This window comes from Pygocentrus nattereri, chromosome 23, assembly GCF_015220715.1.
Source record: "Pygocentrus nattereri isolate fPygNat1 chromosome 23, fPygNat1.pri, whole genome shotgun sequence".
In the NCBI taxonomy this organism is placed as follows: domain Eukaryota; kingdom Metazoa; phylum Chordata; class Actinopteri; order Characiformes; family Serrasalmidae; genus Pygocentrus; species Pygocentrus nattereri.
The window spans coordinates 12,361,498-12,388,254 of NC_051233.1; the positions used below are offsets into that span (position 1 = coordinate 12,361,498).

At 39.1% G+C, this 26,757-nt stretch overlaps 2 protein-coding genes across 6 annotated transcripts; both read left to right on the top strand.

Annotated features, from left to right (window-relative positions):
• The first annotated feature begins 344 nt into the window (after positions 1 to 344).
• Positions 345 to 10,835, top strand: dpagt1 (dolichyl-phosphate (UDP-N-acetylglucosamine) N-acetylglucosaminephosphotransferase 1 (GlcNAc-1-P transferase)). 4 transcript variants are annotated; one of them, XM_017701756.2, is made up of 10 exons: positions 345 to 706; positions 2,999 to 3,078; positions 3,203 to 3,323; positions 3,976 to 4,189; positions 4,527 to 4,673; positions 5,027 to 5,111; positions 5,391 to 5,579; positions 8,450 to 8,537; positions 8,723 to 8,878; positions 9,727 to 10,835. In XM_017701756.2, exons 1-10 carry the CDS (start codon positions 632 to 634, stop codon positions 9,790 to 9,792), a joined length of 1,221 nt encoding a protein of 406 aa, XP_017557245.1. In that variant the 5' UTR covers positions 345 to 631; the 3' UTR covers positions 9,793 to 10,835. The 4 variants fall into 4 exon arrangements, with proteins under 4 accessions (XP_017557245.1, XP_017557247.1, XP_017557248.1 ...); XM_017701759.2 differs by lacking the exon at positions 345 to 706 and adding an exon at positions 2,100 to 2,689; XM_017701758.2 differs by lacking the exon at positions 2,999 to 3,078 and having other exon boundaries at positions 347 to 706.
• Positions 10,836 to 12,553: 1,718 nt separating this feature from the next.
• Positions 12,554 to 26,094, top strand: LOC108429706 (histone H4 transcription factor). Of its 2 annotated transcripts, XM_017701650.2 has the most exons (10): positions 12,554 to 12,687; positions 15,505 to 15,705; positions 17,229 to 17,458; positions 17,891 to 17,990; positions 19,446 to 19,598; positions 20,274 to 20,351; positions 20,957 to 21,077; positions 22,737 to 22,875; positions 23,098 to 23,222; positions 24,205 to 24,565. In XM_017701650.2, exons 2-10 carry the CDS (start codon positions 15,543 to 15,545, stop codon positions 24,563 to 24,565), a joined length of 1,470 nt encoding a protein of 489 aa, XP_017557139.1. In that variant the 5' UTR covers positions 12,554 to 12,687; positions 15,505 to 15,542. The 2 variants fall into 2 exon arrangements, with proteins under 2 accessions (XP_017557139.1, XP_037389104.1); XM_037533207.1 differs by lacking the exon at positions 12,554 to 12,687 and having other exon boundaries at positions 15,543 to 15,705; positions 24,205 to 26,094.
• The last annotated feature ends 663 nt before the right edge of the window (positions 26,095 to 26,757 follow it).

Here is a 26,757-nt window from a genome sequence, read left to right on the forward strand (position 1 = left end):
TTATTATGAAGTATTTTGCTGTGTGTGATTCAGTGAAGACACTAAATGAATCTTGGCTTGAGAATGAATGATTCGTTAAATCGGATATCCAATCCACTGAAGCGTCCAGTTCGAAAGAATCGATTCGCTAAACTGATTCGAGCTTCACAGCACATGTCGCGCGCATTTAAAGGGGCATGTACTGCATGTTCTCGGCAACGCGCAGTCTTTCTCATCCTCAGCCGCCTTTTGCCTTCTGGCGAGTTTAATGCCTCTGAAGGCCGCCTCACAGAAAACTAGTACGATACCCGAGACGTTATTTTACGATAGTTTTGAAACAAGCTTTTAGGCTAAAATGTACTTTACATTTATTCAGGGTTGAGAGGTACATGCAGGGTGTGTAGTAACAAAAGTTGATTGGAATTGAAGTTGAATTGAGTTGAATCGAAAAGTAGTACCCAAAAAACTTTGTTTTCCTTTTTACCTATATTTTACCATTTTCAGCATTACACCTAAAACAGGTCACATAGGCCCAATCCCATTTCACCCGTCGCCCCTACCACTGAGCCCTTAGCCCTCGCGTTCACGTCTAGCGTAAGGGTGTCCCGATTCTGTGTTGAGACGGAGGAGTAGGGCGAAGTGTTGGGGCTACATGGCCCACCTAACGGAGTGTTATGAGGGAAACCCGGCAATATGGCTGTGCGAGCGACCAAAAAATCCCACAAATGTAAGTATTTTCTCCGTTATGAACCTAGCCATCGTATTATCTTAGTTTAAAGTCGTTTCCTTCATAACAACCACAAAAATCATTAATTGCGTGCTAATATCTCGGTAGCTAGCTATAACTAACTTTCCCTTTCCACCTTAAATAGTCCGGCAGTGTTGACGCCTGAAGCACCAGAAAGGTGGACACCATTTAAGGTGGAACGAGACAATTCGATCACGAAGCTGTTGAGTAACTGACTTCAGCTCGGTATCACCAAGGAATTAGGAGTGGGTGATAATAAATAATTGTCTCTCTCTGAAGGCAGATGATACCTTAAATGTAAGCCCAGCAGTGAGGTTGCTGAAGTTTTCCCTTCTCTGCCATCACTGAGAACAGGCTGGGTCGCCCAGAGCAGTGCTAGAAGCTGTTAATGAAGCGATGCTTTTTCTTTTAATCGAGGGTTGTCCCAGTTCGTAGGGCAAGATATCAGCCACTACCCCTTTTAACTCCGTTCCAAGGGGTTAGGGTGACACTCGAAAACAAGGGGTAGAGGTAAAAAGAAGAAATGGGGTTGGGCCTTATGTCCACATTTGCGTTAACACCATCCTTGGTTCCTACAAGGACCGCTGTGAATAAATCAGAATCAATAGATTTCTCTACAACGTGCACGTTATTTACATCTCACCCATTTTTTTTTAAATATGTGGCCCGTCTGAAGGGGAACTCCAGCAGTTTTTCAAAATTGGTGATAGGAGCTAGACGAATCTGAAGAGATTAATGCCTTCAAGTTTCCTCACAAAAGGGTTATGAACGCTACTTGATGCATGTGACCGCGTTTCATGATACTTTTGTGTTAAAGTTTTAGCTAAAACATCTTGTTAACCCATTTTAAACCTTTCATGGCGGAAGCAATAACTGAGAGGTACAACAATTTGAACTGCCTTATACTAGATGTTTAATATTTATTATCACAGTCACCGCCACTTTACTATATCCATAAGAACTTAAATATCGTGTACATATTGCAAATTTCTCTTTATCTTTGTTTTAAATTAGTAAAGTGTTTATTCTTTTACATAAATGGTTGCAACTGCAACAACTGCAATTTCCCTCTGGGATCAATAAAGGATTCTGATTCTGATTTTACACCAGCTCCACTAAAGTGAACGTTTATTATGGAACAGTCTGAGCTCTTGTTTTACTGACAATAGTCACGCACAACATCGCGAATTTTTCCATGTATTAACATATAACAAACATAAAGACGCGGTGTGTTGACATACGATAAACATAAAACACAAAATTCAAAATGCTCGATTAGATTGGGGTCGATTTTTTAGTTTGAACGTTTTTAAATATGTGCGGTGCTTGAACGCACCACCGAACTCCGAGGTCTTCCGTTTTACTGTTCACAACAATTGAGTACGAAAGGAGATCTATTGGTCCGTGGATTTTAGATCGATTCCGTATATCGAATTTTATCCTCTAATACGCGGCGGTTTGTGTTTTTGTTTGTGTATTTAGCAGGAAAGATATTATGAAAGGTCAGGCTATGCAGCGTTCATGTTGACGGAAGTAGACGTGGAGTTTTCGGTGTGTCCGGCGGCTCGGCTGGAAACAGCGACGTTTCTGTCAAATGTAGCTGCATTTTCAAGCGCTAGCGTTAAGCTACGTAATTTTTTTTGGCTTATAAATCGTGATCTTTCACGCAACTTTGTAGCCTGCGTTCTGTAATTTAGCAATGCACGCTTTTCACCGGAAAACGATGAGCCCAGTGGTGTGGGAGCTAGCTAACGCTAGCTTGCTACATTAGCTCGAACTGTCATTCATGAATCTGATGACTGCTCTGTTGAGCGGCTGAGTTACAGCTTGCTGAACATTAATGAAGTAGTTGTGGTCTAAACCAGCGAAAGAGGTCGTATGTTAGCGCTTGCTATTTTGTTAAGATGTCTTTAGAACTAATTTCGACTACTTTAGGATTTACAAGCCTTTTAACTAAAGTTGGTAAGTCAATAGTCTGACAAACGTAACCGACAGACAGGAGTCTGCCTGTGTTTTCTATGAATAGAAGCCATGAAAGCTTTATAGTCGTGTTCGTGAAGGAAAAATGTTTGTGTAACTTACTGGCAAGGAAACGCTAACTAACTAACTTTTCTATCGAACTTAAACGGTCCACATCGCTCCGTCCGAGCTATATTACAGTAATAGATAAAGTAATAATTTTACCTAAATTGAAAAATGTCTCCCATTCCCATTCTCCCCCTTGTTATCAACTGCTGCATGTCTGCTCTTGGGTGTCTTGCGACACTCAAGCTCATTCCAGCCTTCAAGGAGCACTTCATATCTGCCAGGCTCTATGGCCTGGACATGAACAAAACAACCAAAAAACAAGTGTGAGTTTTAAGTTGTTTTATTTTTACACTACGCTACGTTAATTGTTATTTTGGATGAGGTATGTGTCTGGAGTTGTTGACATGAAGGAGTATGGCTAAGCCATCCTGTTTTCCTTTCTTTCAGGCCAGAGTCTCAAGGTGTGATCAGTGGCACAGTCTTCCTCATCATCCTCTTCCTCTTCATTCCGGTGCCTTTCCTTGGCTGCTTCATGGGAGAGCAGTGTCGTAGCTTTCCACACAATGAGGTAAAGCAATATGACTGAGTGTGCCTCTATAGCATTAAAAATACTTTCCATTTTGTATTTCCAAGGCCATCACCAGCAGTCAAAATCTGCTTAATCCCAATACCATTGAGTTTCTTTAATTTTACCGCACACTTGATTACTTTTCTCACTGGTGGTATGCTACATGTATGCCTTCTAATTAGTGAATTCAGCCCCTTAAGGTCCAATGTTTTCAATAACGAACACACAGCTTGTATAATTTAAACAGAAAAAGCATTGTCAATAATGGCAAACTTTGGAGCAGAGGTCACCATGTCCAGTGCCAAGCATCAGCTTGAGAGGTGTAAAGCTCCTCAGCACTGGGTTGTGCAGCAGGGGAACTGCATTCTCTGGAGTGATGGGGCACCATCAGGTACCTTTGGGATGAGTTGGAGTGGTGTTTGTAACCTCACTAATGACCTAATGGCTCAATGCAATCAAATCCTCAGAGAAGTATTCCAACATCTAGTGTAAAACCTTCCTAGAAGAAGGGGGGCTGTTATAGCTGCAAACTCCCTATAATACCACTGATTTTAAAAGAAATGTTGTTGTCTACAAACTTTTGGGCATACAATCTATCTAAAGCTTTGTTCTGGCTCAGTTTGCTTTTGTTCTTGATCTATCTGTGATGCAGTTTGTGCAGCTGATTGGTGCATTGTTGGCCATCTGCTGCATGATTTTCCTTGGTTTTGCTGATGACGTGCTAAACCTGCGATGGAGACACAAGCTGTTGCTGCCCACAATGGCCTCACTGCCTCTCCTCATGGTCTACTTTACCAACTTCGGCAACACTGTCATAGTGGTGCCCAAACCGTTCCGGGCCCTGTTGGGGATGCATCTGGATCTAGGTTAGTTGGGCTTTGATTGAAATAACTTAAATGTCTTTTAAATGTATACATTCTTTAAATAGTGTACGTATTATAGTGTTAAGACATTAAGGTAGCAGTTAAACATTCTGGTTAGGCTGTATGATATGGAAAAAGTATCTTATTGAAATTTAAATTCCTACATATTACAGTTCCAGTATATGTTCAGGTATATTGATAATATGCATATGAACGAATACTTGCTGTGACGATGATTATTATTATTATTATTATTATTTATGTTTGTTGGATCGTGTGAATGCCTTGATTCATCCAAACACCAAAAGAAACATCCATAGATTGTCTGTTTTCCGAGTAGGTATCCTGTATTATGCATATATGGGCATGCTAGCCGTGTTCTGCACTAATGCCATCAACATCCTGGCTGGCATCAATGGCATTGAGTCCGGACAGGCTCTCTTCATCTCTGGCTCCATCATCATCTTCAATGTACTGGAGCTCAACGGTGAGCTGAGGTTCTTTTTTGAATTTCAGTGAATTTGTGTATGAGCAAGAACCCAATCCTTCTCGCAAGGTCTCAGAGCTTCCAGCATATAGACAGGAGAGAAAAATTCATTTGAATGCTTAAAACACATTAGGAGAGAGCTCATATTTCAAGCTCACTGAAGTTCTCTGAGGCTTTCCCCTGTGGCAGATCATGCGCTAGTACTAGCTTTCATGAACAAACTCTCCTGCAATGAGAAAAGCGGCCTCTCTTTAGCTTCATGTAGTTTTTATCACATATTTTCTGGCTAATGTATATTACAAAAAATGACACTGTTTACACAGATTGAACTAACATCCACTTTTCCATTGCAGGAGACTACAGAGATGACCATGTTTTCTCTTTGTACTTCATGATCCCGTTCTTTTTCACCACGCTGGCCCTCTTCTACCACAATTGGTATGTTTGTCTTCTTTTGTACATACCTGTTACTAAAATAATACATTCTAAACATCATTGATGTGTTCGTAACACGAAACATGTATACATCCCTGTTTGTTGTTTAACAGTTAGGTTGAATGGAAAAGTTACAAGACAGTACAGGCTTCTCTCAGCTGAGTGTATCATATGCAGTGCTAAGGAACATTACAAAAACAAATCATATACCAGCAGCAAATATCTTGACAGCTGTATCTTTATAATTCAGTCAGCTCTGTCATGCTTTTGCTTGTTTCTTAGGTACCCCTCTTCAGTGTTTGTAGGAGACACATTCTGTTACTTTGCTGGGATGACATTTGCTGTAGTGGGTATTCTCGGCCATTTCAGCAAGACCATGCTGCTGTTCTTCATCCCCCAAGTCGTAAACTTCATCTATTCTCTGCCTCAGCTGTTCCACATAGTCCCATGTCCTAGACACCGTTTGCCCAGGTAGTCCAGTTTTTGTATTTGCAATGACCTATTTATTTCATTTATATTGCTATACAATAGCCAAATGATTTTTCTTAGAATTCAGTTTTTAGTGTCTCACAAGGGGAAAGTTGTTTGGCAGTAACTACACAATATATGACCCCACCAGTAACATCCTGATCCGATCCAATGGAAAATTTGAGAGAAAAGAGCAGGTTACTGTGTGCATACCAAAGCAGTATGAGTATTCAAGTGTTCCACATCTATAACTTGGTTACTTCAAACATGCCACACAAACAAGAGATATACGTTTAGAGTGTGTATCACTGTGCAAAAATCCAGTGATTTTACCACAGCACTTTAAACTAACTGGGGCCCATATGTACAGAGTTTCTCAGTTTAGAAGTGCTGATCTAGGATCTGTTCTTGTCCATAAGGTCATAATAAATTAAAATAACAGATTTTTACATTATGCACAGTGACCAATTTTATTTTATTATATGTAAATTGTGGTATATCCAATATTCTTTAATACACATTGTGGAATACCCAATATTCAGTATTATTGAGTAATATTGAGTACAATAAGTACTCAAATTGAATAGGGGTGGCAAAATGGATTTGGACATGCCTACATGCCAAACAAAATGCATACATATATATGAATAATTTAGGTTAGTGATACGCTAGTTACATCTGGTGCCATAAACCCCATTTCAGTTTCTGATTGCATCTAAAATCATCAACAAGACAGCAATAGTTAAAAAATGTCCCTGCAGTGGAAATTCAAGACAGTCTAAAATGGCTTTTGCCTTCTTCAATACTTGCTTATGAATTGTGACTTTGGATAATAGACAGTGCTGGGAATGTGCTAGTGTGTTATGTGTTCACTAAACCCACACAATGTGATGAATAAATATCAGGTTATAAATATCAGCAGCAAAAATGTTTAGCCAGAAAGAAGTCAGAATTAGCCATGAAAACCTGTGATCAGTTAATCTCTATAAATTATGTAACAGCAGAATAATTTAAAAGTAACTCAATAAAACTTCACATCATCGAGGAATTCGCATTAAAAAGGTTCATCTTCCTGGAGAAAAGCAGATGGTTGAGGCACTGTTTTACATACAGGCACAATTTATTGTACGCAATTTATTGTACGTTACCAAAGTTTTAATACTCAACTACACTGCTCAAAAAATAAAGGGAACACTTAAACAACACAATATAACTCCAAGTAAATCAAACTTCTGTGAAATCAAACTGTCCACTTAGGAAGCAACACTGATTGACAATCAATTTCACTGCTGTTGTGCAAATGGAATAGACAACAGGTGGAAATTATTGGCAATTAGCAAGACACACTCAATGAAGGAGTGGTTCTGCAGGTGGGGACCACAGACCACTTCTCAGTACCTTTCTGCTTTCTGGCTGATGTTTTGGTCACTTTTGAATGTTGGTGGTGCTTTCACACTCGTGGTAGCATGAGACGGACTCTACAACCCACACAAGTGGCTCAGGTAGTGCAGCTCATCCAAGATGGCGCATCAATGCGAGCTGTGGCAAGAAAGTTTGCTGTGTCTGTCAGCGTAGCGTCCAGAGGCTGGAGGCGCTGCCAGGAGACAGGCCAGTACACCAGGAGACGTGGAGGAGGCCGTAGGAGGGCAACAACCCAGCAGCAGGACTGCTGCCTCCGCCTTTGTGCAAGGAGGAACAGGAGCAGCACTGCCAGAGCCCTGCAAAATGACCTCCAGCAGGCCACAAATGTGCATGTGTCTGCACAAACGCTTAGAAACCGACTCCATGAGGATGGTATGAGGGCCCGACGTCCACAGATGGGGGTTGTGCTCACAGCCCAACACCGTGCAGGACGCTTGGCATTTGCCAGAGAACACCAGGATTGGCAAATTCGCCACTGGCGCCCTGTGCTCTTCACAGATGAAAGCAGGTTCACACCTAGCACGTGTGACAGAGTCTGGAGACGCCGTGGAGAGCGATCTGCTGCCTGCAACATCCTTCAGCATGACCGGTTTGACAGTGGGTCAGTAATGGTGTGGGGTGGCATTTCTTTGGAGCGCCGCACAGAACCTCCATGTGCTCGCCAGAGCTAGCCTGACTGCCATTAGGTACCGAGATGAGATCCTCAGACCCCTTGTGAGACCATATGATGGTGCGGTTGGCCCTGGGTTCCTCCTAATGCAGGACAATGCTAGACCTCATGTGGCTGGAGTGTGTCAGCAGGTCCTGCAAGATGAAGGCATTGAAATTATGGACTGGCCCACCCGTTCCCCAGACCTGAATCCGATTGAGCATATCTGGGACCTCATGTCTCACTCCATCCACTAACCACAGACTGTCCAGGAGTTGGCGGATGCTTTAGTCCAGGTCTGGGAGGAGATCCCTCAGGAGACCATCCGCCACCTCATCAGGAGCATGCCCAGGCATTGTAGGGAGGTCATACAGGCACGTGGAGGCCACACACAATACTGAGCCTCATTTTGACTTGTTTTAAGGACATTACATCAAAGTTGGATCAGCCTGTAGTGTTTTTCCACTTTAATTTTGTGTGTGACTCCAAATCCAGGCCTCCATTGGTTAATAAACTTGATTTCCATTGATGATTTTTGTGTGATTTTGTTGTCAGCACATTCAACTTTGTACAGAACAAGGTATTCAATGAGAATTTCATTCATTCATTTTTTGAGCTTTCCCTTTATTTTTTTGAGCAGTGTATTTTGATACTACATCCTTTCATTACAGTTGCCTTGAAGCAAGGCTAGATTTTTAAGTTGATCCACACTGATCACAATCATCTGTCACCAACCTGAGACAAAATATTTGATCAATGTCATTGGACTTTTGTTGTATAAATATGTCTAATCTGTCTGCAGATTGCAGGCGGACACTGGAAAGCTTGGCATGAGCTACTCCAAGTTTAAACAGAAGGACCTTGGCAAATTAGGACAGCTTGTTCTGAAGGTGAGACAGAACATACCCTCAATAGTATTTGAGAATTCTATCAGAGAATATGAAGTGACCTGAAGTACATGTTCTTTGTTTGTTAGTTTTTCAAAAATAAACAAACAATTAGGGTAGCCTTTTTACAATGAGAAAATTTGAGATTTAGTTGTTGAAAAACCTCCATTTCTTTCATTGTCCTGCAGGTGGCAGAAGCATTATGGCTGCTAGAAGTGCGCAGGGGTCAGGAGGGAGATGATGAATTTATTGAGTGTAATAACATGACTTTAATTAACCTGGTGCTGAAGATACTAGGCCCCATACAGGAAAGAAACCTCACAGCCATTATGCTCTTAATACAGGTGAGGGTACAGTCTAAAGCCTCTATTTCACTTCCCTGTACGACTACCTCTCCTAGGCTAAGCTCACATTACACTGTTAAAATGGAAGAAGTCTTTTTTTTGCCTAAATGTGACTTTGTTTGTCACTACTATGTGATCACAAAAAATCAGTTTTGTGTTTTTTTTGTTTGTTTTTTTGGCTTAAATCAGATTATCATCCCACACATCTTTCAGGCACATATAATATTTAGTGTGTTTTTTTGTTTCAGTATGTTAAACTCTTAGAATAGAAACTGTGCCTCAGAATTTGCACACAAATGCCATATTTAAGTGTGTTCTCTGCAGAGGAAGTTATTTTCAGTTAGAAAATCAACAAAACATAATTCAACATGGGAAAACTTTTGTATATGACTACATATGTCATGCATGATCTATTCATTTTCCTGTTTCATCTCGTTTCATCTTGCTAACATTTGTTTTGAACCATTGTTTGAAAGTCATACTAAAAGACGATGACCCAAAAGTAACATAAGGTACTCAGGATTATCAGTAATCAGAAATGTGCATTAAAATATATTTTTACATAACTTTCCCAACTTTTGCCTTTGAATTTATTCATTTATAAAGGTCTGCATTCTGTTCCTTTCAGGGCAGAGTTGTGGTCAAACTAAAAACAGATATGGGTCACTGAATACAAACCGTGAGACAGAAAGCAATCTGTGCAGAAAAACTGATTTAACATTAAGCGTGTGATGTAAACATAGCCTTAGATCCTTTTTCATTGTTTAAGGGTTTGTCATTTTTTAAGCATTCCTTCATGCTGTGTTTCCTTGATTAAGTTAAATGTTGCATTTTCCCATCTCACGCAGGTCTTGGGGAGTGCGATTGCTTTCGGAATCAGGTATCATCTGGTTCGGCTCTTCTATGATGTCTAGCCCTCAGCACACACAACACATAAGAGCAACAAGGACTTCCCTCCTGAAACAACATTACTGTATTTCTAACAGCGGGTAAAGAGCGATTCTGAATGATTGCAAGTCTGCCTCTCATTTACCACTTGCCTGAGGATCTGTTTACAGTGTCGTACAATTCAAGCTACTGTGTTAACACTTCCATATGTGAAGGTGCACAGTCAAGCATTTCGGTATTGCTGGTTGAGATTTGCTGTTGTTCTTGGACAGAAGGGCAGCAGTCAACATAATTCTGTAATGTACCAATTCTAATACAGTAATGAAGTGAGATCAATGAGCATCACATTAACACTACACTGTCAGAACTATTTAGCCTATGGCAGAAGCAATACTGAAGGAATATGTTGAAGAGAAACATTGCTGTTCCATAGATAACCTGCCTGGAAAGTGTAGTTTGGATAAGTAAATAAAAAAGGTAGGACCACTGAAGTACTTCAGCTTTACAGCTTATGCCTACAGTGATTTCTTTCACTTAGTAATCCGTATTCGTTATTTTTGCACTTGTGAGTGCAAGAAGACTAAATTTGAAAGCTTGTAGTACAATATCTCATTTACATTGTACTCAAAAGTGCAAAATGTGGATTAAAAAAATAAGCATAGTACAGTACATATCAGTAAATTCAGTTTTTTTTTTTTAAATTGACTACAAAACAGTAAATTACTGTCTCTGGATTCTGTTTTGATGGAATGTAGTTTGGAAATGAGAGTAGTGTTTCTGGGGTCTTGCCTGTAGGGTCTGGGTTTTTCAGAGCACTTGGTATCCTGAATGCCGAGCAGCACAAAGCGAAATATTTTTGTTGTTACCTGAAGAAGTTACTTGTGTCATTTTTGAGCGAATGCCTAGAGATTTTATGGTATGCATATAAATTCATATATTTTTCCTTTATCCAATGTAACACTGAGCCTTGTGGTTTCATCAGTTTGACACTGGAACGAATATGTGTCAGAAATGATTGTTTACTGTCCTCATGAAGAGCTTGTGTTGAAATTAAACATTTTTAAAACTATTATTGTGATGCTTTATTTCACCAATTTTTTAATATTACACTTGTAATTGTTAATAATTGGGCTGTTTCGCATAGTCCTAGGTAACTGCAATCTTTCAAATAAAGCAGCAGGACTTGTCTGTACTCTTCTAATATGTAAAAGAGAAAGGCATATTTCATCTAAACATTCTTGGAGGGGACCCTTTATGATTTAGCCAAATCACACAAATGCATATTAACTGACTGACAAACAATTAAATTTTTGATACCAGAAATTACAGTTCAGCATGTAAAAAGGTTATTAATACTAAAAAAATGGCATTGGCCAGAATTCAGTTCTAACAACCTTAAAGTTTTACTGCTGCATCAACAAGAACAGTCCAGTCACAGCTACATGGAGAGATATTATAGTACTGTTGCTGTGCATAAACCCTCTTTGCAAAGATGAATACACATTTGAGTGTTTAGTGGAGCAATACCCCTAAACACTGGTCAAAAGAGATGTGGGCAAAGCAGTCATCCTTTACCTTATTTTCTACAAGTGGGTAAGTACATGTGCACCAAGAGAACAGGCCTGAATGCTTGACTTCTACAGTGAGCGAATCTGATGGCTTTGTTATACTGTGGGGACATTTTGCTGCAATGCTTTGAGTCCACTTGCCCTGTTAGAGGGAAGGGTCACTGCAAATCAATATGCTTATTCTGGCCGATCTTCATTCCATAATGAAACATTTCTATCCTGATGGGAGTGGTCTCTTCCAGGATGACAATGGCCCCTCTACAGGGTTTGAGATGTCACTGAGAGGTTTAATGATATATTATGGGCTACACACATCAGATCTCAACCCAGTTGAGCCTCTCTGGAAAATTTTGGACTGTGTTAGACAGCACTCTCACAAGATACTTGTGGGACCAAAGGCTATCCTATTCAACCCCAGGCCTCCAACATAATTTTATGAATAAAAATAAATCTTTTAATACCAGCTAAACACTTTCATTAAAAACTGTTTTCAGTCTAAGCTCTCAAAAGATGTCAAAAAGGGAATAGTCTTCAGACGCTGAGTTTGTGGAAGAGGGAAAAAGGCTTCTTTATTTCAGCATCAGGTGGCACAGGGTCTCGAAAGACCCCAACTGCATACAGTGTTCCAAACAACAGTTTATGTACCGTTTCTCTGGGGTAATTTGATATCCACCGCCTTCTCAAATTTTCATATTAGCTCACTCTAATAGGTGCATCTCTTCATCCATCACTATGGCCATTGCATGATGAGCTCACTCCTAAATACTGGTTTCAGCCGGTTTTTACGAGCCTGCTCTGCCTTTCAAGGTCAACTTGCCCCTCTCTTCACTGGGTCAGCAGGTACACACAGGCCTCTCTCTGAACCCAGCGGCTTTCCAGTATTTAGAATCTCCTATGCAGGCAGACTAAGGCCTACCCTTTGTGAGAGAATTAATACTCTCTGTTAGCCATTACTAATTACAATATCTAATCTATTGATTACGGATTAAGGGAATATCCTTTAGAAGAATGCTGCTCCATTCCTACAGTAGAGTTTCACACTCTACTGCACGCTCAGCACTGTATAAAGCTGTATAAAGCTGTTCTGGCGACCTTACTGACAGACTTTATACTGATTCTGCACTTTAATGAATCACCCTCCTGCATGTTTCTATGGCTTATAGATATATTTTGTATTGCCCCGTTTATACGGAACACTTTAGGGGACACGAATGTCCGGAGGAGGAAGATCTCTGGCGGACTGAGAAAGGCCTGTTCTGATTGGCTGCTCTGGGAAGGGGCGGAGTTTGTGCGATTCGTTTGTTTTTGTGGGAAACAGTAGCGCGGAGGAAATGTCAAAAACAGGAGCACAAGGTGGGTCAATGTTATGTTTTAAAACAAAACTTAATCTGGAAACTGTTAAAAATTACCACTCTGAAACAATCTCTCCATATTTTACACCATAAATACAAAAACCGCCACTGGGTACTAACTTGAAGTTGTCTCGCTCATGCTAACTGGCTATCGAGCCCACATCCTCCTCCGTCAGTGAGGAATGGTGAACCGACCTGTGTGGTTTTTAAAAAGTGACGTTATTCATCGGTTTTAAAGCGATTTTAGCTTCGTTCCTCCAGGACAAGTTATCTGGCTGTTAACCCTGGTGCTTTAATTTAACCATGTATGTTGCAGCAGCGTTAAGCTTAGCATTATTGATAAATGTACGTGACTGTGCGGCCACCGCACACTCTTCTATCTTTCTGCGCCCTTCAAAGGGCAATTCCACCGATTTTCAAAAATATCTGCATAGATTTGTGGTTGAAATGTAAACAAAGTTGTTCAGAGTGCTCTGATGTGAAATGGTAGATAAAACTTGGCAACTCACCCAGGTCAGATTGTGTTTTCAACGGAAGTGATGGGAACCGGGGTCGCAATATCTGTAAGCGCAAATATAGCCGTTTCATTAACGATCCAAAACCACCAGTTAAGGTGTAGCTAGCTAGGTTAACTGCGTGTCTTCTTAAGTTTTTATGTGTGTGGTTGATGATCCTATAATAGTAGTAAATCTGGGGAAAAATAGTTTTTTGTTTTTTTTGCGGACTTTTTGCCTTATAGTGTCCTGGATGTACCCCTCCAACAATATGAATGCCGTATGAAAGATACATTCCAGGCCAAAACCTTACCGAAAAAACGGGGGAATTGCCCTTTAAGCCACCGTCCGAGGTTGGCTTTACTAACGGCGTTAACTCACAGGTTGTTCACTGTAGCTGGTCACAAATCTGTTGTAGGTTACCGTTGTGTGGTTAAATCCTGTAATGCATTTCTTTGAATGTGTTCATGATCATGCTTCAATAATAATGGTTAAGCTGATTTACAACAAGGCCACGCAGGAGTCGGAGTCCAAAAGAGGGCATAGAAAAAGCGTTTTTAAAGGTGGGATGAGTGTTCGTCGGTCAGCGATACCATGTGGCATCAAAGCGGCTCGTTGTTGTTAAAGGTGACACGTTAGTAAGGGTGGGCAACATGACAAGGCTTTATCATTACCGTTATAACGTATGTCACAGCACCCTTTTCTGAGCTTATCGCGGTCATAGTCAGTTCTTAGAAAACTATGACCAGCTTACAAAGAGAGCATATTTAGCGTTATTTTTAACTAGATTAATTGCTAGAAAAATTATTATACACGTCATTTTTTTCAGTGATTTTTTTTAAGTGACGATGGATTTTTTCTGTTACAACTTGTCATACCTCAGAACACAAAGAATTGAGATGCATAATATATTTTGTATCACATTATGTAGTATAAAATGTAATCTCACAATACTTGAGGATATTTCTAACACATGATGCGCCATGATATTGTTTATTGTCTGACGTCTAATAAGTTAGAACAGACAAACTGGTGCCACAGTTTAAAAATACTATCAAAAATGATAAGTTCAACATTTCAGCATTTCACAAATTAAATATAAGCAGGACTAATAAAGTATACAGTGTACTTGGAAATGAGCTATTTTTAATTAAAACACTACTTAGGAAGAGGGTCTGAAAATGCTGTCATGTCTAAACTACTGAAACACATCCCACAGGAAGAAATGCACAGTTAACATCACAGTATGTGAGTGACTGCTATTTCATGACAGATTTGTTACAGGGTTGAATTTAATTTATTTAATCTGAAGCCTTAGATTACCATGCTCAGTGCCTAGCGTTGGGACTATAAAGGCCAGCCCAGCATTGGGCTGTGGAGCAGTGGAACTATGTTCTCTGGCGTAATGGGCATCCTATATCTTTGGGATGAGTTGGAGTGGTGTTTGTGACCCAGAACTAAACAACGTCAGTACCTGATCTCATTAATGCCCTTGAGGCTGAATGCTATCAAATGCTCACAGCACTGCTCCAACAACTAGTTTAAAGCTTTTGCAGAACAGTAGAGACTGTAACTACAGCAAGATAGGAATAAACTCCCTATTAATACATTTGATTTCAGTTAAAAAATGCCAACTATGCAAGTGTCTACAAACTTTGTAATATTTACACTCACCTGCTACTTTATTAGGTATACTAGTGTTGCTAGTGAAAGGTTGGACCCTATTTTGTCTTCAGAACTCCCTTAATTCTTCGTGGCATACTTTCAACAAGGTGTTAGAAACATTCCTCAGAGATTTTGGTTGGTTATTTGTGTTGCCTTTCTATCATCTTGAACCAGTCTGCCCATTCTCTCTGACCTCTCACATCACAAGGCATTTTCGTGCACACAACTGACTGCTCACTGGATATTTTCTCTTTTTCTGACCATTCTCTGTAAACTCTAGAGATGTTTGCGCATGAAAATCCCAGTAGATCAGCAGTTTCTGAAATACTCAGACCAGCCCTGTCTGGCACCAACAACCATGTCAAGTTCAAAGTCACTTAAATCACCTTTCTTCCCCCATTCTGATACTCAGTTTGCACTTCAGCAAGTTGTCTTGACCACCTGTACATGCCTAAATGCATTGAGTTCTGGCCATGTGACTGGCTGATTAGCTATTTGTGTTAACAAGCAACTGAACCTAATGGTGTACCTAATAAAGTGGCTGGTGCGTGTATATATTGTACCTCTTATTCAGGTTGGTGGATGTTTTCAACATCTAACCTGATGTTTTTAAGATAGTATGTTGACAATAGGTATCATGCTGTTGTTTTTTGTTTCAGATACTTGGCCAAGTTTAACGTTCAGTTAATCTCTCGCGATGGCTCCTTCGGGCAAACGTGCGCCGCGCCGTGAGGAGTTCACGTTGGAGCTTGTATGTGAGTGGGGCACATGCCAGGAGATGTTTGGGGGAATGGAGGAGTTCTGTCAGCATGTTGAAGAACATTACAAAGCAATGGAGAGGGACAGCCCTGATATACCAGGTGAGAATGCTTTATCATAGAGGTATTAATTAGTTCTGTTTGCTTGTTTGGTTTCAACTACAGTTTTGTAATGTTTGTAATTTCTTGATTGTTTTTTTAATAATAATTCATTTGCTATTTCTCCTGTAGGGACCTGTAGTTCATAGTTTCTCTTAGTGTTTGAAGAGGAATTTAAGATGTAAACAAAGTCACTGAATGTGGTTTGTTCTTGAAATGCTCTGTTCTATAGAATTTCGCACAGCCAGACTTGTTTGCAGTGGTGTTGACCAGACATCTGAAGTGATTAAAGCCTTTACATCACAGATCACTGTTACATGAATTAGATATGAATGGAGAAATGAAAAAAGTAACAGGAAGGCAAAAATGCATTTGGGCAAAAACAATCATATAAAATAAGGAATACATATAATGATTGAAATGTTGCTCAAAAATGTTTGGAGAAATTTCTTACCATTTACATAATGGAAATAATTTCTAATGATACAAAAGTGTTTTTAAATTAGTGTAGTCTTTCAAAAACACATGGGGCAAAATTATTGACACCCCTAAAGAATTTTTGAAAGTAAAATCAAAGATTTTTTTTCCTTCTTCTTATTATTTGCTCCTGGACTCCAGGAACTCTACTGATGTCTGTGACCATTTCCTGTTTCCCTAGGGTATAAATATGAGGCTGCACGTGTCAAATCCACTTATCATCCGTCAACATGAGTAAAACTAAAGAGCTCTCAACTCAGATGAAATAAAAGGTTTTGTACCTGCTCAGATTAGGAAATTGTACAAAGGAAGTTGTAAAAATTTGTAGTCTGTTGGGCATCCCCCTCGGAAGGCATGAAACCAAACATCACAGTTTCAGAACTGCACAGTTTAGCTGTCATGGGGTTTTCAGACTTCAAAATTCACTGTTAGGCTCCATGACCAGATCGTTTTTGGAAGCCACTCAATGCAGTAACTGAGCTTTTACAAAATGTCAATGCAACTACATTGGGGCTGTTTTGCTGCTAGCAGACCTGTGGTTCTTGTGAGTCAATGGCATAATGAATGTAACTAAATACCAGTAAGTTTTAGCCCAAAATCTGTCTGCCTCCACCAGAAGACTGAAACTTAGGTGTGGATGGACGTTTCAGCAAGATAATGACCCCAAACACACATCAAAATCCACAGAGGAAAAAAGATGTAACATTTTTTGTTGCAAAGCATAGTGTAAAAATAAAAATAAACCATTTTAACCATTTGTTTAAGCCTGAAATATCTCTCACTGCATGTGTAGTTTACTTAGTGTTGATATTAGTTCACTTTGATGAAAGATGCAATGAAAAACAATAATTCTGCGCTGTATGTGTAATTTAGTAAGTTTAGGTGTTATTTCTGTTTTATAGGTATGTGCGTGTATGTGTGTGCAGTGCTCGCTGTATAGCAAAATTTGGATCTCACTTTGAGCACCTGTACAGTTTTCAGATAAACAGTTCCCAGATTCCACTGTTGTTTCAGTGGGTTACTTATTTGGCTTTTTGTGCATTTTGCAGAAGAGGTGTACAGTTGTCTCTGGCAGGACTGTGGCTTCTGCTCTGTGGAACTGGACGGAGAGTTGCTGAGGCATATGTTTTTCCACTGCTACCATGCCAAGCTGAAGCAGTGGGGATTAGCCGTCCTCAAGGGTCACCCAGACATGGGCACCTGTTCGGTGGATCACCAAAACCGCAACATTGTGCCAGAGGTCCAGGACAGCTTCCTCTGCCTGTGGGAGCACTGTGAGGTGATGGTGGTCCAGATCAAACTAAAACTAAAAAAGCTTCTTCTAAAAGACAGTCCATGTTTGTAAGACACATATTTTCATATATTTTACCTTGTAGCAGGGTTACAGTGACTCTTTCAATAAGGAGCTCTGATACAGAGCTGGCTCTGCTGTTTTCTGTTTCTAACAACCCACTGATTAGACTGCTGCTCGTGTTCATAGTCAGTGATGTATCTAGAACTTCCAGAAGGCCTAGAGTGACCTTTTTTTCAAGAAATTGATATTAACTCCTGAAATGCAAAATCAGTAATTGTTAAGAGGGATGAATTGAAATCTGGAGTTAATCGTGTACAGTTTATGTGGCTAGAAAGACTAGATTTGTGCAGGTATTCGTTTAAGATGTCAAAACATAGCTATATGAGTGAACTGCATGTTGTCTCATGTTTTTCACAGACAAACATGGACAACCCAGAGTGGTTCTACAGGCATGTGGAGATGCATGCACACTGTCTGGAAGCCAATGCGGAGAGCGTACTATCCTGTGGCTGGAAAGGTACATAACCGTTAATCAAGTTTTTAATGTTGTGGGCTGACATAAGGTCATTCGCTTTAGGTTAATCAATTTTAGTAAGACTAGGACTTCAAAGTTCTTCCCAAAATTTCATTTTTCATGCATTTTGTTTAGTAATTTGAGATCTGTATTAAAGTATTGTAATGAACTCTCTCACATTCCTACAAGTATTCTAGCACGTGTTAATACAGTCTGAGAAATCATAGCTAAAAAATACATACTAATTAATGTTTGTACCTTTTTTCTGATAGTATGGCCGTGAGAAACTTGTCCCCTGACTCATATTCATTTAAGTGTCAATTGAAGCTGCTTACTACAAGCGTTATAAGCAGTCATGTGGGGACCCTTAGCCATGAGGGTTCCTATATGTATTATATTTTTTAATTGTAATGTCAACAAAAATATTTTTCTGCTTTCAGAAAGTCATGAAAGGACACATTATAATTGATTTTATTTTATCTTTAGTCTTTTCAATTAATTACATGTCTGTTGGTAAGACTGTTCTGCCAAAAAAGTCCAAGCTGTAGAAAAAGACTGTAAGAAAAAAAGAAAAGTTCTTTAAAAAAAAAAGACATATTCAGGCCTATTGATTTATATACACCCAAGACATTAATTGAGATAGTAATAAGCAAAATTTATTTATTTATTTATTTATTTTGGTAAACCTAATTTCTTTTAAGTGAAATTTAAAGGTTTAGCCCGCAACCCTATCTGGACTAACGGTTAACGATGATGATGATGATGATGATGATGATGAAGATGATGAAAGGTTTCGATTTAACATAAGTTAAAGTTTTAAATAAAAATAATTTAGTCCATATTATTTTAGCCACTCCTTGCATTTTAGAGCAGGAAGTGGCCACATGTTCAGTAGTTAGATCTCATTATTTTGAAGTAAATATGTCTGAAAATCTGAAAATCAGTGTGTGACATTAAGAATTATCACTACCAAAACATGTTTTCTGCAAAGAAGTAAACATTTTTGTGTTTTAATGAAAAATATGATTTTATATGTGTATCAAACTGTTCATAGCTTTGTTTGCGAGTCATGTACTAAAATTGCCACTACAGAAACAGACACTACACAAGGTTATGATTGTTTTGTTAGTGACAAATGTTCAGTTAGAATGTTCAGTTATATATTTTAATATACTAGACGTGATTAAGGTATGTGTTCATTGTTCATGTGTTCAAACCAGATGGATTTTAGTCTAAATTCCAAGTGAGTTAAAAGCCTGAAATGCATTTTCAGCTCTGACTTTGAACCAGTTCGGTAGAGCGATCCATAAAGAAATTACAGAAAAGATCGCAATATTTTAAATTCTCTTTGTTTTTGCATACATAGTAATGTACATTTGGGTGAGAGGGTTGTGGTTGCCTAGTTGTCCAAATGTTCAAACACCTCAGTGGAAAACTCCTCTTTCTTTTATCCGTTAGATTGTGAGGCATCATTTAAAGGCCGGTTTAAGTTACGGGAACACATGCGCAGTCACACTCAGGAGAAACTGGTGGCGTGTCCAACCTGCGGTGGAATGTTTGCCAACAACACCAAATTTTTTGACCATATCCGTCGGCAGACCTCCATTGAAGGTGAGGAGCAGTGGGATGGCTGGACTTGGAGCATATAATATGCATGAAATCGCAACAGAAGTAGTGGCATAATTAGCTTTTGCATGCTGTTTATTGATTGTACATCTTAATTGCTTGATCTCCTGTCTTTCTTTCTCTTTCTGCCTGTCTCCCTTTTTCTCTCTCTCTCTCCTGCTGTCTCTCCCTCTCTCACACATTCTGTCACGCCTTCCACTTTTCCCCTACATCTTAATTGCTTAATTTCTTTCTTAATATTTTTCTTTCACTTTCTTTGTTTTTTCTTCCAGTATATCTGTCTCTCACTTTCTCTACATCAAAATCGCTTATTCTTTCTTTCTTTCTTTCTCTCTATCTCCCTCACTGTCTTTCTCCCTTTGTCTCTCTGGGTTTTTTGCTCTTTGTTTATCTGTCTTTCTTTTTTTCTTTCTTTCTCTCTTTCCCTCCCCCATTGACTCTCCCTGTTTCTTTCTTTCTCTCACTATCTGCCTCTCTCTCTCCGTTTACATCTTAATCGCTTAATCTTGTTCTTTTCTTCTTTCTTCTTCTTTCTCTCTCTTTCTTATGCTGCGTCTGTTTCTTTCTGTATTCCATGACCTTCATGCTCACTGTCAGACTTTCTTCCTATTTTTACTGCTGCCTCTCATCTTAATTCTTTGCTTGCTGGTCTGTTTGTAGGTCAAAGGTTTCAGTGCTCTCACTGCTCAAAGCGATTTGCCACCGAGAGGCTACTGAGGGACCACATGAGGAATCATGGTAAGAGCATCTTCTCTCATCTAGTGAATCAAACAAGCATGCAGTTACCTGGACAGATGTTATTAATGTTTTGTAAAGATTCATAAAACAGATTGGTTTTCTAACAAAGCCACCCTGTTGTCAGATTCCTTTGAGAGTCACATCAATGCAAGGGTCATGTCTATTTCAAAATCTCTCCAATTAGTCTTTAAATCAGGGGTGTCCAAGCTTATCTGCTGAGGGTCAGTGTGTCTGTAAGTAAGAGTACACCCACTTCTTAATCAGTTGGTCTTCGTTTTCAAACAATTATTTGGCCATGTGTACTCTTGCTCTGTTAGAATGAAAACCTGCAGCCACACCAGCCCATTGTGGACAAGATTCAACAGCATTGCCTTAAATGATTTATAGCAATATGTCCATGAGACCTCAAATAATGAATGAGCTGGAAAATAAATATGTGATACAGTTATAGTAATGGTAGTATTTTCTTCAAGCTGTTGATATGGTACTAGGCCAGTCCATTTCACAATAACATGCCATATATTCATGTTCACTAAAAGAAAATTAAAATGCTTCTTTTATTTTGCAAGAATGTTCTTTAAGCTCTGTGTACTCTTTGTGCACAGTGAACCATTACAAATGTCCGTTGTGCGATATGACATGCCCCTCACCGTCCTCACTAAGGAACCACATCAAGTTCCGCCACAGCAACGAGAAACCCTACAGGTGTGACTACTGCGAGTACAGGTACAGTGGTAGTCTATCAAATGTAGTCTCGTAACAAGAGTACACATCTGGGGACAATTTGTTACATTTTTGATGCTAAGAATTTGGTGCAATACATCGCTAACAAGGGTACGCCTCCTCTAAAACCCACCCCAAATTTTTCTAGGCTGTGCTCTTGTAACATCAGAATCACAAATGATAGCACACACAAAACAGGCTAGCTAGCAGATTGCTGTTTTATCTTGCTGAACTCTTTTGCTGTCCATGCAACAGACATCTATATTTTAATTGTATTTTTGGCGGGCTTTTCAATACTGTTGCACAGATCCGATAAACTAGATCAATTTCAGCTCAGGTGTTTTTATTAAAACATTTATTGAACTGATGGGGCCTTGGCCAGATGTGACCGATTTGCAATAAAAGCTGTTCTGTACACACATTCTTTCTGAAATATAAGTTTGTTAACACACGATAAACATCAAATTCTTACTGTATGTTTTTATTAATAGAACTGACTGCTCTATATACAGCTAATAATTATCACATGACGGGCAATGTTCTGTTGTTTAAGAAGATGAAACATGAATTGCAGCATGTGTTTTTCTATAAAGAGCAGCAGCGTGTCAAAATAAAATTGCAGGAGGGCTTATTTTATTTCTGTCATGCTTCATGGCAGCAAATAATCAAATTTTTGTATTTGTATCAGTTTGAAATAATCTAAAATACTGAGTGCGTTTACATGCATTTATGCAGTTATCTGGTTATTCAAAGCTCATGTATACAGCATACTCCAGTTTCTCAGATCAGGGTAAGGTATGAAAATCTGGTAAACAGTGCTGGCTTTTAGCTCAATAAGCTTTTTCAGTGCATGTAAACTCTTGATTTCTTTCGGATTTCTCAGTCTGTGCATGTTCGAAAACAGACAGCGGTACCAGAAATAAGCAAACAGCTTTGCCACAAGATGGCAGCAAAACAATTTTGGGGCAACACTGAAACCAATTACATGCTTGACAAAATGGAAGATTTAAATATTCTTCATCTTCTAGATGATATATGTCCATAGTTCCAGGTAAAGTGACACAGTGTTTTTAAGTTTGAGATTTGAGTTTTACATTAAGTTTACATCACAACTTCTTTTGTGAATGTATTGGTTGGTTCCAAAGCAGAAATCCAATTACTGCCTGACTCATGTAGAACAAGAGTTTCCCTATTCTCTGATTACTCAAGTGCATGTAAATGTAAATGGATTACTGACAGTTACAGTTATCAGATGCATGTAAGCACACTCGTCAGATTTGTGGGTGATTTTAAGATAATAAGGTGATAGTTAAGATTTTTATAGTGATCAGTTAGACTTGTAGCCTTAGAATAAGTATTGGATCAGTACTTTGTGTCACTCAAGCCTTGGCTCAGCTCTTGATACACCCATTACCCCCATGGGCTAGTGAAAAGCTTGTGGTCCATCAGACATTATTGACAAGCACACCGTTGTCACCTAATTCAGCTCTGCTTCAACGAGGTGTTAAATTTGTTAAAAATTTTCAAACATTGTTTGCAGCCACATTTAAGCACAAATTTCTCAGAGTTGTCCCCAAATGTTCTCATTACAAAATTTCTCTTAAAAAAAATTTTTTTTTCAAGCATCAGTTACGGATTTGTGTATCTTTGTGTGTTTTTTAGCTGTAAGAATCTCATAGATCTGCGGAAGCATCTGGAAACACACAGCAGTGAGCCGGCCTATCGATGCGACTTTTCTGACTGTGAATACTCCACTCGCTCCCTGCACTCCATCAAAAGCCACTACAAACGTATACACGAGGTGAGCCGAATGGTCAACAACACAGACCAACAACACAGACCAACAGACAAAACGGCAACCGGTTAAATAACAACATGCACAATGAACACAGTAGCACTGCAAAGCACTGCAGCAATGGACTAATCATTACTAGTACAAATGATTCCATATCACCACAACAAATAAACAGAAAATATCAAATTACATTATAAAACCACATCCTAACTTGTGATTTGTCTTTAGGGAGATTACACTCCTCGTTATAAGTGCCATGTGTGTGAGCAGTGCTTCACCAGAGGGAATAACCTCACTGCACATCTACGCAAGAAGCACCAGTTCAAATGGCCTTCAGGACATCCCAGGTTCAGGTATACATCTTTTTTTCACTTGGTGTGTTCCTATATTTAATATCTGTCAGCTTTCTATTTTTAAGTTAATTTCCATGCTTTGCTCAAAATGCATTTTTTAGCTGTTGTTGCAGGCAAGCTTTACAGAACACTGACAAAAACAAAACTCAGTTTTTTGTCAAAGAGTGTACTGTTTCAAATTATTACATGCCATGTAATTAAGAAATAAAAATCTCAGCATGAAGTTCACTGGTGTCTGCTGTTTCAATATTGCTAGCTAGAGGTGTGAACAGTGTAGCCTACACCACTACCTACTGTAGCAGGCCCGTGCACAGACATAGATATGGGCTCAAGGAGACATATCTTCCACCTTATCTACCAACTTGGATAGCATAAAAACATCTTTGTCAAGCCAAATTTAATTTTTTTCATGAACTTTCCTGTCCAAGTTTAATTTACTGTATTGTATATTTACTGTGTATTGCAATCACTCTTATCAAAAAATAATTTGTTTCGGCCACTGACGCTCACTAAGTACCTGATGGTATCCTGTGGCCAAAAGTCAGCTTGGTGTGTCAGGGCTATAAAAAAAAGGTCCAACCTTGTAACAGTAACTACAAAAGACCAAAACTGCATGACTCATAGTTCACAGCCTGTTAAGTATCTTCACCTTATTCCACTACCTCATGTCCAGAATGAGTGCTGTGTCGGTGCTACTCTGTCATGTCTGTTTACCCTGTCTAATGTCTGTTTAATTGATCATATTTATTGTTTAATCTTTGTTTGCACACTATGGCTGGACATTCGCACTTTCTACTTCTTGTTCCTTGTTGCACCGTGTTGTCCCTGGAGGAACGTAATTTCACTCCACTGTGTGCTTGTACATAGTTGGAATGACAATAAAAGCCTCTTGACTTGACTTAAAAACTTGAGCAGGGATCATGGATAGGTTGGCTGAATCTGTCTGTCTTAGTAACTTTCCATCTGCCTGCCTGGCCTTTAGGTATAAAGAACATGAGGACGGCTTTATGAGGCTGCAGCTGATCCGCTATGAGAGCGTGGAGCTGACAGAGCAGCTCATGCGGGAGCGGCAGGGTGAGGGACACAGCAGTGAGTCCGTTCCCCAAACGCAGTGCCTCCAGCCTGGGGAAGATTCAGAGGAAGTTAGCAGTACAGTCAGACGCTCTGAAATGGAGATGAGACAGGAGGGGAAAAGAGACTGCGGAACGCAGGAGGCACATATAGAAAACATGCCTCTCATTCTCCCAGGCAGAGCTCCATTAGAGACGGAGGCAACGAGGGAGGAGTCGGTCATGCGGCAACTACAGGACACTGCCCAGCAGCTAGGCATGGAGGTGGTTTAATGTTCCATCCCAAAACATCTTTGCCCCATACAGATTTTGAGAGCCAATGTACAAAAGAAGTCCATTGGACCTGAAATACAGGACCCACTCAAGACCAGAGGTACTCTAGTGTGGTTATGTTGCCTCTTATGCACTTACAGAGTGGAGATGGTGTAGACTAAGCCTATATCAAGAATGTTTTTGAGAATGAAGTGAGGGTTTGTGTGTGTGTGTGTGTGTGTGTGTGTGTGTGTGTGTGTGTGTGTGTGTGAATGTAAAGGAGAGAGAGGTTCTACTGAATAAGCTTGATTTTTAGGCCAGAAGGAGAGCTCAACATTCTGCAAGAGGTTGTCACATTGTACAGTTTTTTACATTGTTAAGTTTTGCTTGCTAAAGGGATATTAATTGGAAGTTGCTACTGAAGAACTTAAAATATGTTATAAATATCCTTGCTTTTATTTATTGATTTTTCTTTTTACTTGAATTACGGTAAGTTTACTGTCTGCTTCAGAAACATCAAAATACCATGTTAAATAATGCTGTTGTAAGAGAACCTTTTAATATCTGTTTACGTAACTTAAACTTGAAAGGTTTGTTTTTCAGAATTTCTTTCGGTCTGTCGTAGAATGTTCACACACTGGGGGAGGGAAACAAAGATTTTCTTATGACAAAATGTTTTCTTACAATAGTTGGCCCTTCAGCACCATATACTATTTAGGTTTCATCTTAATGGGTAATTTCCTAAGATTTTTTTTTTTTAATTTCTGCGTCGCTCAATCATTGAGGTGTTGATGGTCATTCAAAGTGTTTTGATGTGAAAGTGCATTGTAGAGAAACTCACTGACACTGTTGGTGAAAGGAAACGGGTCACCCTGTCTACAGCTTAAATATGGCCATTTTATTTAGTATCCAAAATGACCAGTAAACCTACACGTCCTCTGAGTTTCTATATGTAATGTTGATGATGATACTGTCTTGCCTCACAATGTCCAGTCCTTTGCAAAAACAGGCCAAAACTGTCATAAAACATTGTCTCAACGTCTTGCAGTATATTGGCAACTTTCATATGATGCAGATTTTAGAAGTACCAAGTACTTGAGATGTCTAGATCTCATCATCATCATCGCTGTGAAAAGTTCTGACTTTGTTTACATCTTAAAGATTGATTATGCAGAACTTTTCAGTGGAATTCCCCATTAAGATACATCTGTTTTTTTTTTTTATTTGGCATGTTTATTGCATATTGCTCTTCTGACCTCCCTGCAAAAAATCTTCTGCTTCTTGCGTTTGGGTCTTATTAGGCTTGTTTACATTAACTGGGTCTTGGCTCAGCATACATGCTACTATAATGGACCATGTTTTTCTACAGATAAAAAACTGTATGATATTAAGGTTTTTTTTAGTAACAATCTGAAATGGATCATTGATATGTGAATTACAGCAGTTGTGGGTCACTTTAGCAGCCTCTGTTGATATTTCCAGTGCTGAAATCAAAATATAGCGCGCATTCTGGTCCAAGTGGAGTAATAAAGTATAATATTTCAAATCGGTGCTGGTTTGATTAAATTGAAATGAAATAAATTATGGTAATCAATAAGGAAGGAAGCTTTTGCATTGTTGTTAAGTATGAAAATAATCAAATTGTTACTAATATTGACTTGAAGAAGCTAAAAATTGATGGTATGATCTTATGGACTATTTATTTTAGATGACAAACATCAAAGAGTGAGCTGTCACCCAGCTGTCAGTTGTTTTCAATACAAATAAATAAGCAGAAACCTAAAAAAAAGCTTAGTATTTTTATGCTAGAAGGCTGAGATACCCAGCATTCTTAGTGGTTTTGCTGACTTGGGTTCATTGCTTTTTCATTTTTGTTCACATAAAAGTTTGTATTGTAATATTTTATCCTCTTGGATACATTGTACTTGTTGCTGTTGATCAGCATCAGCCCACCATTCCCATATCGGTGCATCTTTGCTATAGTTCTTTCGCTTGAACATGACAAAAGTTTACTTACCAAATTGTTGTTGCATCAGTCAATTGTCCTTTGACCGGCTACAAGACCAGTCTGATTGAGAACTGTTCTACCCGCACTGATATAGGTGAAAACAGCATTTTGTTGTATATAAAATAACTATCATTCTGCTAAGCACCAGTTGCCAAGTAACAACTCATTTTACATTGCAGTTAACTCTAAGTGATTTTGTTTGTCT